The sequence below is a fragment of the Pieris napi genome, chromosome 9 (genome assembly GCF_905475465.1).
Source record: "Pieris napi chromosome 9, ilPieNapi1.2, whole genome shotgun sequence".
Lineage (NCBI taxonomy): Eukaryota > Metazoa > Arthropoda > Insecta > Lepidoptera > Pieridae > Pieris > Pieris napi.
In genome coordinates this window covers 9764303-9782642 of record NC_062242.1, presented here as the reverse complement: position 1 = coordinate 9782642, position 18340 = coordinate 9764303, and the positions used below count along the sequence as shown (strand labels likewise).

At 34.5% G+C, this 18340-nt stretch overlaps 1 protein-coding gene across 2 annotated transcripts; it reads right to left on the bottom strand.

The window, feature by feature from the left end:
- Nucleotides 1-6430: 6430 nt before the first annotated feature.
- On the bottom strand, nucleotides 6431-8346 carry LOC125052709 (cysteine-rich PDZ-binding protein). Of its 2 annotated transcripts, XR_007117477.1 has the most exons (4): nucleotides 8072-8346; nucleotides 7509-7999; nucleotides 6995-7201; nucleotides 6431-6757 (listed from the first exon to the last, which is right to left on the bottom strand). XR_007117477.1 is itself a non-coding variant. In XM_047653699.1 (2 exons), exons 1-2 carry the CDS (start codon nucleotides 8242-8244, stop codon nucleotides 7870-7872), a joined length of 303 nt encoding a protein of 100 aa, XP_047509655.1. In that variant the 5' UTR covers nucleotides 8245-8346; the 3' UTR covers nucleotides 7223-7869. The 2 variants fall into 2 exon arrangements, 1 of the variants encoding a protein (XP_047509655.1); XM_047653699.1 differs by lacking the exons at nucleotides 6431-6757; nucleotides 6995-7201 and having other exon boundaries at nucleotides 7223-7999.
- Between the last annotated feature and the right edge of the window lie 9994 nt (nucleotides 8347-18340).

The window sequence follows — 18340 nt, the reverse complement described above, 5'->3', positions numbered from 1 at the left end:
TTGTAAAATAGTGCTCATGTATAGGTATAAATTTTATATTCCTTTGTAAATAAGACTGATTAAATCGGTTATTGTAAGTGAGAGTATAAAGTAAGTGTTAATAAATGAAGTATTAAAATATGTTTTATTTAATATCCCGAATAGTTTTGTATCAAAAACGCTTTAACTTTGTTAAAAATCATCAAAGGACAACGAACTAATAAAAAATAATGTTACTGATTTTTTATTGGTATTGATAAAATTATGTATATGTATTTTTGAATGATAACGCCTATTGTCATAAACTCGATTTTTTTTTTAAAGAAATGTTTGACATTTATATATCATAGCAAATTTAATTAATAAACTTTTCGTATAAAGCCATAAGTACAGTATAAGGTATTTTTTAAATAATATGCAATAAAGACAATCATATCGTTCTCATTCTGTATCCGACCGTGAGCCGGACGCAAAGCGCCCTCTACAGTTCCTTTTACACTCTCTTTTGAAGCTTCGTTTCATACCTCTCTTACACAAATATGCACCACAAACAATTTTGTATGTACTGATACAAGCTTTCCGACAGAGTTTAGCTGCTTTTCGATTGCAGGAATCACGCCATGATCTTCTTAACATTTCTACTTGTGTCTTACCAAGTTGTAAGCCGCCTAGAAATTCTAATGAGTCGTTTGATCTGTTAGGACGCTTGGGAAATGATCTATAAGGTTCTATATCGTTTGGCGATAACTCCGTTCTTAGCTCGTCCTGTAAGTTTATGCATTTTTTTTAAAGAACATTATTAACCCTTCCATTTTTTAGTCACGAAAATGTCTTTCTCAGGAATGAAAGTGGTTTTTATCTCAATAAAAACATGTATGTTTAGAAGTAAAAGCGAAATGAGAGAGCACAGAGCTGGGTCAAGAACGATGTTTAATTATATTAATATTGAATGTATTATTAATACTGGTATCAAAATTTTAAAATAAATATTACTTACCGGTGCGACAGCTAAAAGTAAAGTATCAATATTTTCTGTTGCATCAATATCGCTTAGATCTATCGGTTTTAGATATATGCCTGCGTCGCAAATATGCTAAAAAATAGGTTTTTATAATTTTAACTCTGAAGCAACTGTAATAATAGCCTTTAAACAAGTATTATCCTAAAATGATCCAATGGTTTATAAAAACTGATTTATATATTTAGTATAAAAATAGGAGTAGGTAGTAAAAAATGAGAAGTAGAAAAAATATACAAACCATTGCAATCAATACTCCAAGAAAATATAAGCCGTTGATTTTTATTTTCAAGTTACACATGATGTTTTTGTTAAAGTAGTATCAAAACTTGCTACGCTATACCGTGTAATTGCAACGGAATAAATTGATTGGTCGTATAAGTTTTATTTTCAAAAGGATTCCATTTTCGAAAACAATTATTAATTTAGTGTTAAGCAATGATTAAAAACAAAATAAAAAATTATTATTTTAAAAACATGCCGAATTATCTAAATAATATACTTCGCGGCGGTTCATTAAAAAAAATCCCAATATACCAGCTATGTTCATATTTCTAATATAAGTATACTCTATTATTCGATAAAATAAGTCTGTACCAGTCGACATATTATTCGTGCTTGTACTAATAATATATTTGTTGGGTTATAAGTGTGCAGCGGTAGTCGCGTGCAGCAGTCCAGTTTATTAATAAGTGACAATATAAAAACATAACAAGACCATAGCAACGCCAACTTTAAATAACGAACTATGACGATATAATATGTATGCAAATTACCAAAGAGTTTCCTCTAATACACCCCCTTGATTTGCATACACATTTAACAACAAATATGTACTAAATAGTCATTACAAAAAATATACAGACATGCAATCTTAATCTACACCTAACATTGAGATGCAGCGGTAATGTTTCTGTCTTTGTAAAGCTTTTGTTAGCACATCCGCCGCCATCTCCTCGGTAGACACATACGATAATTGTATGTCAGTATTCTCCCTTAAAACACTTCTTATAAAATAATATTGAATATCGAAATGTTTAGTTCGGGCGTGGAAGACTGGATCCTCCGATAGAAATAAGGCACCTTGATTATCGCAGTACAACACTATGTTCCCGAAATCGCGCAACCCTATCTCTTTCATAAGACTATTCAGGTAAACTGCCTCTTTTATCGCCAAATTTAAACTAATATATTCGGCTTCGCACGTTGAAGTTGCTACGCATTTCTGTTTCTGGGATTTCCATGAAATCGCAGCCCCTCCTAACAAAAAAGCATACCCGGAGTATGACTTCCTATCTATAGGACAATTTGCCCAGTCAGCATCCGAATAACCAATTAAGCTCTTACCTGTTTTTCGATAAATCAGTCCATAATCGGCTGTCCTCTTAAGATAACGAAGTAATCTTTTCACCGCATTCCACTGTATCTGTCCAGGATTATCACAAAACGCTGCTAATCTTGTCACGGCGTGTGTGATATCCGGACGAGTTCCCGCTGAAAGATAAATCAAGCTTCCGATTAATTCTCTATATGGACATTCCTTCTCCAGCGGAATTTGTGAACCATCGGGTCTAAAATTCACCCCCATCGGCGTGGTCACTGTTTCTTTACAATTCTCCATGCCGAATTTTATCATCAAATCATTAATATATTTTTGTTGTGACAGTTTCGTGGCATACTCATTTTTGACAATGTCAATGCCTAAAATATATTTCGCCAGTCCATAGTCTTTTAAATCAAACTCTTTGGAAAGTTCATCTTTGAAAGATTGTATGAGACCTTTATTGCGTGAAACTATCAGTAAATCATCAACATAAACCGCTAAGTATATAGACGTATCAATGGAGTTACCGTCCAAATAGTAGAGACACGGTTCCTTCAAAGACTGTTTAAAATGCATTGACTTCAATTTATTGTCAAGTCTTTTGTTCCATTGACGTCCAGCTTGTTTCAAGCCATACAGTGATTTCTTCAATCGACATACATCTCCACCTGTCTTCAGATCATTTAACATCTTACGAGCCTGCTCTTTTAAGCTTTCGTCTCTTTCTTCTTTAATAATTCTACCTAAGCACTCTGTCAACAATTCTGGAACCTCCATATAAATTTCCTCGTCAAGATATCCATTCAGATATGCAGTATTGATATCCAACTGGTGTATCTCCATGTCTAATTCAACCGCGAGCGCTGTAAGCAGTCTTATCGTGTCTAGTCGGACGACAGGTGAAAAAGTGTTTCGGTAATCGATGCCATATCGTTGACTGTAGCCCTTGGCTACCAACCGTGCTTTCTTCTTCTCGGTTTTGTCAACGTTAAGCTTCGTTGTCAATACATATCGGCATCCTACCGCTTTTCGATTTCTCGGCTTTTGAACAATTTCCCATGTTTCATTTTTTACAAGACTTTTGACCTCAGACAATATTGCTTCCTCCCATAGAGCACGTTCAGCGCTACTTAGGGCATCCCCTAAGGAAGTTTCCACAGTCAACGCAACATCCTCAGGTAAAGTTTCTTCTGCACGGCCATTATTATCATTGGGTATCATTTTATAGACCTTCTTAGGTCGGCCAACTTGGCCTTTCTGAAGTTTTGGTCTTCCGGGACCTCTCTTATACGTTACCTCTGTATCAGCTTGCGCTATTTCACTATCTTCCTCATGACATAGAGAAGGTGAACCAAGGGGTGAATCAGTCGTCTCCACGATCATTTCTCGAGTTCCTGAATAAGATGTACTTGGTATTACGTCCACCTCTACATATTTCGGCTTCGGTGTATCAACATCAGCAGAAAATTGATCTAGCTGAAAAGGATCATGAGTAATTGCCGATTTCCTGTCATCATTAGTATCGAGCCTCGTCTTGCAGAATTTCACATCCCTAGCTATAATGGTTTTATGGTCTACTGGTATCCATACCTTATATCCCTTTTGGTTCATTGGATATCCAATAAATATTCCATTGACACTTCTGGCAGCAAATTTGTCCTTGGTTGGACTCTTGTCTAGAACATAAACTTCAGCTCCAAACTTCTGAAGATACTCAATCTTCACTGGAGAGCCAAACCACTTCTCGTACGGAATTGTACCACCCAAACTACTCGTGGGACAACGATTCCTAATATGACATGCCACCAATACAGCATCTCCCCAAAAACCTGCTGAGAGATTAGATGAAAGTAACATACACCTAGCCATTTCAACTAATGTCCTGTTCATTCGTTCTGCTACGCCATTCTGCTGTGGGGTTTGAGGTATAGTCAGTCTTCTTATTATCCCCTCTTGTTTCAGGAATTGATCAAACTTATTATTACAGTATTCTCCACCGTTATCAGTTTGTAAATACTTTATTCTCTTAGCGGTAAGGTTCTCAACATAGCTCTTGTATTCTTTGAAACATTCCAGAACACCACTCTTACTCTTCAGTAAGTAAACTTCGCACCATCTAGTACAATCGTCAATAAACGTGACAAAATATTTTGCACCACCGACAGTTTCATTTCGAATTGGCCCAACTACATCGGAATGGATGATGGACAGTTTTTCGTCACATGGTCCACTCGACTTGGAAAATGGGAAAGAAGTCATCTTACCCTGCACACAATACTTACAGTCGTATAAAATATTTATATTTGACATATCAACTTTAATGCCCACATGACCTAATACTTTTATTAAATCCTTCACATTTAAGTGACCTAAACGTTCGTGCCAGGATAGTAAATCGTTCTTAGTTTCGGAAATCGCAGAAACAGAAGCATGGCCCTCCCGCATATAATAAAGGTTGTTTTTTCGATCTGCTATGAACTTAATATTCCCTTCAGAATCGGTTACATAAGCTGAATCTTTCTTAAAAGTTACATTAAAACCTTTGCTTGTAATTTTAGATACGGAAATTAAGTTGCATCGCAAATCGGGAACATATAAAGTGTCTGATAGTTTTATCGGAACCTCCCCATTCAAACTCACAGTTCCTTTACCTTTTGCAAATGTACTCACATTGGTGGCCAAACTTAACTTACTACTGCAATTTGTCAAGGTGTCAAATTTTCCTTTCGATCTACAAAGGTGCGATGTACACCCACTATCTATGAGCCAGTTTCCTCCACATCCCGAACCAATCACTCCGTTACACTCTGAAACAGATAGAACACATGAGTTAAAATTCTCACTAGCACCTAACTCACTAACACATTTTGAGTCCTGCCTTGTTCCTTTACACGGGCATTCCGAAGCTTTATGCCCAAATTTATGACATCTGTAACATTTAAATTTAAACGCTTGATCCGGTTTATAATTCTGCGGATTTTTAGATGTAGAACTCTTCGTGGTTTTTCTCCTAGCGAACATTGCTGACGACCCCCTCTCTGTCTCCTTCCTTTGCTGTCGCCTAGAGGCATCTTCTTCAAGAATTTTAACTTTCAAAGAATTCGGGTCTGGCAATGAATCTCTAGTCTCCATCGCACATCTAAAGTTCTCATAACTTGGGGGCAGACTATAGAGTAAAATAATAGATGCAAGATCATTATTTATATTTATGTCCATGTCTAGTAACTTTTCTTTGGCTTCAAAGAAGCTTAACAGATATTCACGCATGTCGTCCTCCTCACACATCTTGTGTAATATGAGCTGCTTTAACAGTGTCGCTTTCTTAGCGGGACCCGAAGACGCGAAGATGCTTTCTAATTTTAACCAGCATTCTCGCGACGTGCTCGTCCCCTTAATGTGTCGTAGCTCACCTGGACTTATTGAGAGAATAATCTCCGCTCTCGCCTTTGCATCCGCCGCTTCCCAAAGCAACGCCTCTGCTGGCTTCTTAATGCTACCATCCACATAGCCCCACACATCGCTCTTGATCAATAGAGCATGGGCCTGGATTCGCCATGAGTCGTAATTATCACGGCTTAGTAATTCTATCCGCACACTCGCCATCGTTACTAGGTTAAGCACTCTAGTTCCCCCTTTTTTTTTATTAATTTACTGGACTATGTCTGGGCCCATAACCTTTGTTGGGTTATAAGTGTGCAGCGGTAGTCGCGTGCAGCAGTCCAGTTTATTAATAAGTGACAATATAAAAACATAACAAGACCATAGCAACGCCAACTTTAAATAACGAACTATGACGATATAATATGTATGCATATTACCAAAGAGTTTCCTCTAATAATATTTTGGACCTTAATTTTAATAAATGACCCAATGAAGGTTGCGAGCTATATGTGATGCAACCACGCACTCTGAACATTACATCAGTAACACTTAAATATAGTTCCAAGAGATGTCAACGGAAGGTAAAAAGGAAGTTCCACAAGTTCTTGCTCCAAACAATAATAATTGTATTTCAGATATCAAATCCAGGAACAATGTCCTTAAAAATCTACTGGCAGACAGACAAAGATATAGCAGTTTTAAAAATTAAGATTAAAAAAAACAATAAATATCAAAAGACTCAGTATATTTTGATTTTAAAACCTTCTACGACAGGCTTTACGACATTCTTTTCTGAAATATTTTCGCATTTCCGATGTGCATTCAGTTCTAAATCTCCTGCACACGCTTCTATATGCGTTACGGCAGGCATAGCGGCATCTAATTCTTGCATTTTCCATAGGTATTTTATCGTTTGGACCATAAATAGTTGGTTCTTTTATGAAGAAGGAGTCTGAATCTGAACTGTCTCTGTATCTTAAAGGATTTTTAGGCTCAATGAAGTTCTCTTTTGATGTTATTTCTGAAAGAGATTCATCTTGTGCAGTGTCTTTTTCCTACAAAAATATCTTATCATAAAATAAATATCAAATAATAATAAATTTTCATTTAATATTAGATTTTAAAAGTTGTAATAATTCCACTCTGCAAGGGTTTTATTGTGCAATCTGTCAGAAAATAAATTTTCATTTAATATTAGATTTTAAAAGTTGTAATAATTCCACTCTGCAAGGGTTTTATTGTGCAACCTAGATGGATGATAAAAAAGGAGCCTAAATTAAAAAAAAACATACATTTAAAATGACCACAGCTACATTTTCTGGTTGTTCACGCAGTATATTCCGTAGGAGATCACCATAATTTATATTGTCCAAGTGAATTAATTTATTGAGTGTTTCCATTCGTTCTTCATTCTTATCAACAAGAGAGCTGAGTAATGATCCATATTTTTCATTTAAACTATTCCACTTTAGTGCTTCTATGAAAGAAAACTTAAAAACCTTATAAAATAAAACATAAAACACATTATAAATCAATAATTTACTTCATTCTTCATACGGAGATATCAAGTATGTCAATGTGGGCTTAAAAACTTATTCAATCTTACACAAACAATTACAGAAATATATTTAAATCACTATATACAATTACACTTTCACATTATTTCAGAATGTGAATTTTAAATTAAATAATATGTTATTTATAAGGCATTGTGAATTTGAGTCAGTTATATAAAAAGTATATTCAGATACTTTATACATTAAATATAATGTCATAATAAATGTTTAAATTTTTTCTTAATCTTACCAAAACTATAAAAACAAAATATGTTTTTAAATTGTTTAAAAACATTTGTTACTTATAGTCAGAAACAGCTTAACTAACGGCTATTGCCAATTCTCAATCAAAATTATATACTCTTTTTATGACTGCAAAATAATAATTTTTTAAATTAAACATTATTTCACTTAGTTTAACAATTTACATTCTTTTTAGTTATGTTTTAAGTTTTACAAAGGAGCCATTTGTGCTAATTCTGATAAACAGCAAAATGACTAACCTATATTTAGTTGATAACCGGTGTATTATTAGTACTTACAAAATGTAACAAAATTATGTCTAGTTAAGAAAGTTTTAAGTCAGAATTAAGCACTATGAGTTATAAACACTATGTTGAACTTTGCCTATAGTTGGCTGTTTCTAATATTTTCTTTCCACACATAGCACAAATTCCTTTTTTGTAGGCGCATGCTTGGCAATAATGTGATCCAACTTGGTGTACTTTAGTTCGACATATCCTGGAATGCCACAAGAATAATTATTTATTATGACAATGTTTAACACATTTAAAATTTTAAGACAGTACTTACTTGCATTCATGAAACTTAGAAGTGTATGGATTATATCTTCCTTTTTTCGCAGTTAATGCTTTATTTTCCCCAACTTTTCTACCACCAGATTCAACAGTGTTTCTAGCGCCGGTTTTCCAAGGATCCGGAGTAATTACACGACCTAGTTTCTTCTCACATTTTTCACACACCATTGTATCTTAAAATATTATTTGTAAACTACAAATAATGTTTATTTTTGTTATTGTACCAACTGTGTGTTGTCAGTTGTGAAACTGGTGCATGGTACTGACAGTTGAAAGTTGACACTAACCAAGTTAGTACTTAGTGGTTCACAGAAATAGAATTCATAGGTATTGTCAATTGACAATATTATATTATGTCTGACACATGACTATGACAGCCATATATATTTGTGGTTATTAATTATTATTATGTTTTATTTAGCCCATTGCATGTTTATTTAATTTTTATTTGTAATCGTTACTTTTGGTTTACCCACTAAAATTATTTCAAGTCTTGATCTCTAATAAAAAAAAAAAAAATAAAATATGTTTATTATGGAACGTAAGATACATGTATCACTTATTCCACGTCATTAAATTTGAAGGCATCCCTACTCATCGGCAAAGAAGACAGAGGGTGTAGGCCGAGAGAAAAAGCCGGCGTAAAAAACTCTCGGTACTCTTTTAAAACAGCAAATCATCAAACAACACTTATTTATAACAAATATCGCAAATTAATTAGAAGTAGCCTGTCTAGCACTAGTCCCAGGCCCTTTTATCAATTAGATAATCGTTGACTTTATAGTAAGCCTTTTTACACAGCTTTTCTTTAATACATTTCTTAAATTTATTGAAAGGCAGTGATAAAAGAGCTTCTGGGATTTTATTAAAGAAGAGTATCCCTTTCCCCAAAAAAGAATTACTAACTTTAGATAGTCTAGTACGGGGAAATTGCAGCCTGCGTTTGTTCCGTGTATTAACATTGTGCGTATGTTCTATTCTAGTAAACTTATCACTATTTTTGTATACATACATAATATTTTCATAAATATATTGCGAGGGAAAGGTAAGTATATTAATTTCCTTGAATTTATCTCTAAGAGATTCCCTACATTTTAAATTATAGATTGCACGAATAGCCCTCTTCTGCAGGATGAAAATAGTTTCGACATCAGCAGCATGACCCCATAATAATAAGCCATAAGTCATTAAGCTATGAAAGTAACTAAAATAAACAAGTCTAGCTGTGTCGACATCAGTTAGAGAGCGAATTTTTTTAACCGCGTAGGCTGCAGAACTAAGTCTCTTCGCCAATCCGTTAATATGAGGGGACCACTGAAGTTTTGAATCCATGGTGATTCCGAGAAATACAGTTGTATCATCCAGATTCAATTCCTCACCGTTTATAATTGGTCTAGTATCCATAATCCTTTAATTTTTTGCACAAAATTTAATGCATTTTGTCTTTTTTGCATTAAGTAGAAGGTTATTCATACTAAACCAATGGACAATCGAAGACAGAGCATTGTTCACATCGTCAAAATTTGTTATTTGTCGTTTGATTTTAAAAATCAAGGACGTGTCATCAGCAAACAAAACTATCTGATGTTTTCTCTCTACCATGAAAGGTAGATCATTTATATAAACAAGAAAGAGGAAAGGGCCAAGAATTGAGCCCTGTGGTACCCCCATATCTACTGCCGACCCAGAGGACCTCTTACCATTCACTTCAACCTTCTGAGTTCTTCCGTGTAAATAGGAAGTCAGAAGATTCAGTGCGGTATTCTTGATGCCATAATGGCGGAGTTTCCCGATTAAGGTCTCGTGTTGGACACAATCAAATGCTTTGGATAAGTCGCAGAAAACACCTAAAGCGTCATGCGACTCCTCCCAAGCCTTAATTATATATCTATATAACTCAACACCGGCATCGGCTGTCGAGCGACCCTTGGTAAAACCGAACTGATTATTATGTAATAATTTGTTTACGTTAAAATGACTTACCAGTTGATTTAATATAATTTTTTCAAATATTTTACTACAAGTAGGTAGTACGGAAATTGGTCTAAAGTTACTGGGGTCGGACATACTACCTGCTTTAAATAATGGAATGACTTTACTATGTTTCATTAGATCGGGAAACTCGCCACTTTTAATACAATTGTTGAAAATTATAGCTAGATGGGGAGCAATTACATCAATTATGCTACTAATTATTTTTACAGAAATACCCCAAAGATCGGTAGTGTTCTTAATATCTATGGTTCTAAATATCCTCACTATATCGTCGGCACCAATGGGTCGGAATGTAAAACTGACCTTGCACTCGTTTACATTATCTTTGAGCAGCGATTCAGCGAGGGCGGGAGATGATTGAAGAGACTTTGTAGTCGAAATTGGAATGTCAGAAAAGTACTTATCAAAAACAATCGCTATCTCTTCGTTAGATTTGATTATAGTGTTATCGACACATAGTTCGATGTCTTGATTGCGATCCCTGACTCTTCCAGTTTCACTATCAATTATCTTCCAAGTCATTTTAGTTTTATTGCTACTATTTTTAATCTTGTTTTTAATATTTAAGGACTTGGCCGCGTAACAAACTTTCTTAAATAATTTCGAATAATTTCGAACATAAAGAATAAATTCTTCATTATGATTGTATGACTTTTCAGCGTAAAGGTCATACAACCGTTGTCTACTTTTATAAATTCCCGCTGTCGCCCAATCATTAAACGATTTACACTGCGAATGAGAGACTTTCTTTGGGGTAAAGATGGTGTTGAACTCTTTATTAATACAATCACTTAGATTGTTGTATTGTATATCAACGGTAGTACCTACCGGTAATAAAGGTAGGTGTTTACCTATATTATGTCTAAATCTCACCATTCGCTTTTTATTTACTGGAACAAACACACTGCTCTTATTTACTTGTTTCACCACTTTACATTTTAGCGCCACTAACTGTCCACAATGATCTGAGCTAAGATCAGTTGTAATTGAGGTTTGCATTGCCTCTGCATCTGTAAATACATTATCTATACATGTAGCAGTGGAGCTTGTAATTCTAGTGGGCTCAAGAAACAAGTTAACAAGATTGTAAGATTTTAATAACAGATTGAATTTTTTACTAATGGAGGTATTTTCTAATAAATTTATATTGAAGTCACCACATACAATAATATACTTATTGTTCTTAAAACTAACTTTACACAAAATTTCCTCCAATTTTGCTTCAAAAAAATCGTAAGATGCACTTGGTGGTCTATAAACACTTAAAATAATGCAATTCTCAATCTCTATACAGGCTACCTCCAAAGAGTGTTCTACAGACAGACACACGATGTCATTACGCTCTTTATACTTTAAATTTTTATTAACAATAATCAAAGAGCCCCCATGAATCGCCGACAATCTGCAAAACGAACTTGCAACTTGGTGCTGATCAAAGTTAAAGATGATTTGGCATTCTCTAAGCCAATGTTCGGTAATGCATAGGACATCAATTTTTCTTGATTTTAAAAACAACTCCAATTCTAATTCTTTGCCCAACATACCTTGCATGTTTTGATGCATCAAGTTTAAACAGTTGTTGTTAGTAATATTACATGTTTGTGTTGAGCTGAGTTGTACTAAATTATTGCTAGAGTTTGCCTCTATTGTCACACTATCTAATTTAAATTATTAATACTTAATGAAGTGCTACTGCAAGTATCACTACATTCTCTTAAGCTAAGCTGCTCAATAGAAGCAGTTGTCTCAAAAGCTAGCTGCTCAATAGAAGCAGTTGTCTGAAAAGCTAAATGTTTAGCTTTAGTTGTAAATAAAAAGTAAGATAGCATAGTAGCTATCTGTTGTAAATAATAATTAGGTAGGCGGAACCTATCCTTTGTCAAAATATGACCGTGTTGGCCAAAAAGAAATGGGCAAGACGGATAGGTATCAAAGATGACGGACAATCTATAAATTATGTGCGACTTGCTCGGGCTTCCCCTAAAATATTCTTGATCATTAAAAAAAATATTTGCCATACTTGGCATTGTGCGTGCAATTATTAAATCTGTTGGCTTTGATAGCGGAAGGACTGAGTTTGCGAAGTTGCGAACAACGAGTGCGTGCGGCGTGCGCGTCGACAGTCGACACGAGTCCCCTACTTGTACCGTGTGCTCGCACACAAGTGCACGGTTGTGCGCTAACTTTGCTGAATTATTCGCGCAAAATTTGTTAAGTTCGCTTGAGTGAGTCGACAAAAACAAACATTTGTGTCGCACTCTATTCAACACTGTGCCGCAAAGGTCGGCACACTGATGGAATCGTACCTTTAGGTACTGTCGGCCGTCAGCCGTCGAATTATTTAGACATATAGACTAGCAATCTGCAATACAATGAATGCAAATCTTAAGATAGTCCTTTTCGTACTTACGGCTGGTATTTTATTATTTTATTTTAAACATGTAAATATAAAGTTGCATGTTTTTATGCTTTTAGGGAGGTAAAGGTAAGAAAGTCATCAATATCACGTTTTAAATTCCAAAATACCGTCTTTCAGCTAAAAGTTCCGCAATAGCCGAAGCTATTCCTTTGAGTCCCATCTCGTAGAATCTTATCACATAATCTGAGATGTTGTTAAAAACATTATTAAAACTTATAAAACTTGCAAGTGTCTCAACAGGATTTATCGCTGGCTGAGTTCCAGTAACTTTAAAAAGTTCACCGTCTGTGGCGGCTACGGATCATAATTATAGTTTTAAACTTTATAAAGACGCTTCCGACAGCGCGGCCGTTGTTTAAATATTCATTAAACGTGCAAGAAGCAATTAATATAATTTTAAGTTAGATTTACTAAAGACGTGTTTATTATTAAAGGAAGTGCAAATTTCTTAAGCGGTGGCGATCCTTATCAGAAATGTAATTTAGAACATTCAAGACGACACTGTAGGTTTTCATTGAGAGAGAATTTTATGTGGTTTTTATAAATAAAATAAAAAAAAACTTTTTAAAATTATTAGGTATGTTCTGTTTCATCTGCGTTATTCCGGTGGTAGCGTGATGTGATACGTCACAGCCGTTACGATAGAGAGAGAGAGAGGAAAAATAGCTTCATGATGATATTATAATGGATTTTGAGTACTACTTTGTAAGGCTTATATTATAGGATAACACACGTATTTTACGCTTGCCTGGATTACGTTAATCGATTTTATCACTCCTTAATCATATTAAGACACCACTGTCAATGATTTAAAAGCTAACTTAGGTTTATTAGTAAGAACTAAAATTCGAAAAAAATTACCATTTTTACTCTGTTTCAACCCAAGACTTTAAAAGACTAAAACTTTTTATACAGATCGAAAGTCAAAGAAGAAAAGTCTTTATAATGAGTCAGCCACTAGGCGGCATGGCAAATCCCTTGGCCCTCATTTTTTTGCACGGCGCACAAAATGTCCACCGTCACCATTTTACCAGCGTAATTTTCATAATATTTCACAAAAGCTAAGCACGATTTATATTTCCGTGTGTTACCCATTTTCATTAAAGAGAGATTTATAGTCAGCATAAAAACTCGAGACTTTTGATGATTGCTATCCGCCCATTTAGGTTTAAATCATTTTAACAGTCACGTAATTTAGGCTAAACGATAAAAACAGCTGGGGTGGGAGAAAGAGAGAGATATAAGGTCCATATGTATTGTATTGAGACACCTCTCCGATACTGTTTAGTTAAGTTAATCTATTAGACAGTGGATGAAATGTATGGCTAAAAATGATTTTATATACATCTTGTATATAAATATATCTTTCCTTAATTTAGTCGTTAACTAATTGGGCATTAGATTTCGCTTGTGTTGCTCAGACAAAATGACAATTAGTTGATCTATTATAAACGAGTTTAATCAAGAAATTTACGGCGGAGGTAGATCTATTTGTTTGTACCCTTTGGCTGAGTTCACAGTGAGTGGCCAATTTCATTGTTAGTTATTTATTTATTCAAACTTTGCACAAGATTTAAATAATAATTACAATAAACTAAAAAATAAGAAAGGCATCGCAACCCTAATTAAAGAAAACATTTAAAAAGAAAAGAAGTTCAAAACTGCGATACCTAATTTAATAATAATATCATTGTTATAAACAAAAAATTATAATTATGATATTATAAAAAAGTAAATGAAATCTTAATACTATTAAAGGCTTATTTTTTGGTATACGAACATTTCGCGCGAAAAGTCTCGACTGTAAATCACGTAACGATTTTTTATATAAATAATCTCTTTTATCGTGTCCTAAAACCTGAATTACACTGGCATTTTCATTTGACCCTTTAAAACATCTATTGTTCCATCCCAAAAGCATAAAACCACAATTTAAATAACAAATAACCGCTGTTCTCAAATAAAGTGTCGAGTTTCTCGTTAATTAAGGGAAATATAATGTAAGCATAACAAAATAATTCACCAAAAATGTAATTTTCGCGCGAACATTGGGGTACATTATTAGAAATGAATGTATTCTGTGATTTTAATCGTTACTTTTCGGTTTTTGAAATTATTTTGGTCAATGGCCAATCGGAGAAAATCAGCGTAGGTATATATTATGTAATGTATACTATTTTAACAAAAGAATTGTGTAACCAGAATGTAAACCCTTGCGCCAATTCTTACTTCTTAGATAACAATGAAACTGATACAAGCTATTCCTAGCCAATCTATGATTTTTTCCTTCGTATTTGTTAAGCGTATACAGTGCTTACCACATTAAATCTTATATTTTATTTTTCTTAATTTACCATTGTATCAGTGTGCCGAGAGTTGGCAAGCTTTTCTAAATCTAATATATAAAATTCTCGTGTCACAATGTTCGTTCCGATACTCCTCCGAAACGACTTGACCGATTCTTATGAAATTTTTTATGCATATTTAGTAAGTCTGAGAATCGGTTATATCTATCTTTCAAACCCCTAAGTTTTTTTTTAGACAATTTATTTGTTTTTATTTTTTTATGATACATCATACAAAAATACATACAACCCTTAAGTTTCATCTACCCTCTACAATCAACCCCATTTTTTTATAATTGTAGATAGGTAATTATTTTTATTGTAGTAAAAAATTTTTTCCAAGAAATAATATATTATGTACATGGCAAAACAAACGTTTGCCGGGTCAGCTAGTAAATAAATAAATCTAAACCATTCTCCAGTTGAACACACAAATTTGTAAACACTGTGTATTTGTTTGTTATGTTCAGGTTTTAATAAACGATAAATAAATATTTTATTGTATATAGACGTGTGTTCAGACAACATCTGTGGGGTCCGCTAGTATACGATTTTTAGTACCTAATCACAAACACCAACGTAGGTATTTTTATGTGAAATATTTTGTATATAGTACGTAGTTTTTGGCTATGTATGATATATTTTTACGTTTGAAGAATACGTCATTAAAGCAATGTCTTTCGATCCCACGTATCTCATTATCACAAGCAGTCTAGACTAGAAAGTTTAATGTGCGCCTCGTCGCATCAAATATGACGTTATTAGATTTTTTTGGTGTTCCATTCTTAATATAATCTGATTTATCACGCATTAAAATTAGAAATGTTTTTTTCTGAAGTAGTTATAACTGGGTGCGCATTCAGTATAAGGAAATAAACTTTTACAATTCTTTAACGGGTTTTCCTATTTTCTCTGCAACGTCAAGATGCTCACGGCTGTGTTGACGGCCTTTAAAGAGTCGTAGGTTCGAAAATACCTCTACTGGCAGCTGGTTCCACATAGTTTGCAGCAAAAAGAAACTATAAAAACGCTTCTTTTGCTTCTTTTCCTAACTTCTTATAATCTTTTATTACTCATTTGTTTTTTAGTTATAACGTTTTTTTTCAGGCTATTTTTTTTTAGTTTACTGGCCATAGTGTCCAGGGACATTATCCATCTGTTATTTTATTTTATCTTTGACTTGTATACTTGTTTCATACTAAATAGTTGTCAAACTCATTTGTATTGCGTATATCGCGAGACAATAAGTCCCGACTACATCGACAATATTATTACTTACAATATTCATGGGCGAGCCGGGGCGCCATCGCTCGTGAGATCCGTCTCTTGTATCTTATACCAGTTTCCTATTAAATTTGTTGATAAAGTAACACGGGTGAAATGTTAATACATCTCTTTTATTACACGTAGAACACACACATCATATTTTCAATGTATAAACAGCGCAAGAAACAGCAGTGTTGCCTTAGTGGTTTTAGTGTGCGATTCAGCTGTGCACCAATGGACTGTCTTTCTATTTGTGCATTTAACATTCACTCGAACGCTGATCAGGAAACCTTAGACCCAAAAAGAGGATAGCGTGTGTCAGGAGGCTGAACACCTACTTTCCAATTACATTAACAAATAATCATGAATCAGATACAGAAGTTTGAGGACCAGAGCTAAAAAAGGTTGTAGCGCCACTGTTTTATTTTATTGAAACAGCGCAAGAGACAAAAGTGGCTGAAAAATGACTAATATCGACATAACAAACATGGCATCTTTCTCAGTTACACCGTCTTCAAACAATGAGTGTAATGTCTACCGGGCATACAAGGAAAATACGCTTTTCTTTACATTTCACGTCGAAAGCACTGAAAAGTTCATGCACACCACTCGCTCTGTCTGCACTTTGGCTTGTGGTTTAAGTTATGAGTGTTGACAGGGACGTGTCTGGCGCCGCGTGTGCGGCGATAATATATTATTGTGTTTGTTTAGTCTCTATGGTTTGTAAATTTTTCTTGGATTCATTTTTTTTCTGTATGTACTACTGTATAAGTGTTCAAAGCGTTGGCAACCATTTGACTAATGATGCAACGAATACTAATTTAACGAATACGAATATTTCAACAAAGCAATGATTAATACACACAATTTTTTTTACTAAGATATTAACTGTAATTACTTACTGACTAATTTTTGTTAAAACAGCACAATTATAATATTTCAAGCAATGGGCGATCGGAAATAATCTTTCTGAGGCGACTCTTGGGCAAGTTTTGGCGGGAGATTAGGTTGTTTTAGATACTTTTCTACTTGATATACTAAGAAATTATAGACTATATCTCGTGATGTGTTTGGTTCATAGTTTTTTACGATGTTTTGAGTTCAACATAATATGTCAAAATGAAGTTATATCTTAATGAATAATTATAAATTTTATGATAACGGTTTTAGTCATAAAACCACAGTCGATCGTGTGAGAAGATTGAAATGATAATCTATTTAATAATCAGCATTTTTTTATTTAAATTTCAAAAGCCATGTGCATACAATGCAGGGCGTGGTTTCGCCACCTCGACGTCCATCGCTCCACAACTGAGCGTTTTTTAAGGTAAGGTAGGTATTTGCCACGCACCATCACTATGTGAAACCAGCTGCGCACTGAAGTATTTCCGAACCAATTCGACTTAGAGTCCTTCAAAAGAGCGTACCAATACTTAAAAGGTTGGCAACGCACACGCGAGCCTTCTGGCATTGAGATAGTCCATGGGCGATGGTATAACTTAACATCAGGTCAGCCTCCTGTCCATTCACCCCATGTTCTATAGAAAAAAAAAATCTGCCCGAAACATGTAAATATTTTGATTATCATTTCACTACTAAAACGCTACAGCTCATAAATCAGGACCCGTCAAGGAGACGGAAGTAACACGTCTAGTGTAGCATCTCGCACTAAGCATTGTTACTTTTGCACATACTTAGCTAAAGTACATAAGCACTCGTTCTTTTGAGTGTTTTTACGGCGGTAATGACTGTCTGCTGATAGTTTGACAGCTATGTACCAGCACGGTTGATGGGCAATTAAATAGCCAGAAATATTTATATATTAAGGTAGAATTTTCAACCAAAGTAAAGCCAAGTTTTGACCGCGCACCACGACTATTCGAATTAGGGTCCTTCAAGAAAAGAGCGTACCAATTCTTAAAAGGCCGGCAACGCTCATGCGAGCGTTCTGGCAATGTGAGTATCCATGGACGGCGATATCGTTTATCTGCTCGTTTGCCTTCTGAGTTCTGTTATATAAAAAAAATCAATCACAATAGGTGAATACTTGCATATACAATAAAACAGACTACTTTTTAATATAATGGTTAGCTATATATGGCAATTTTCCAAACGCAATTGCGTAAAAGGTAGATTTCCTATCCATATTCTGTGAGAGATCGATACATTTCTCTATACCACAGAGCGAACAATAGACAATTATTAGCGTATCAATTTCGTATCGCCGAATACAATATTC

Bases quoted from the DNA above. Each gene is read 5' to 3' on its own strand.
- LOC125052709 (XM_047653699.1), bottom strand. From the start codon at position 8,244: ATGGTGTGTGAAAAATGTGAGAAGAAACTAGGTCGTGTAATTACTCCG. The intron at 8,000-8,071 runs GTAAGTACTGTC...GTGGCATTCCAG, and splicing joins TCTAAGTTTCATGAATGCAA to GATATGTCGAACTAAAGTAC.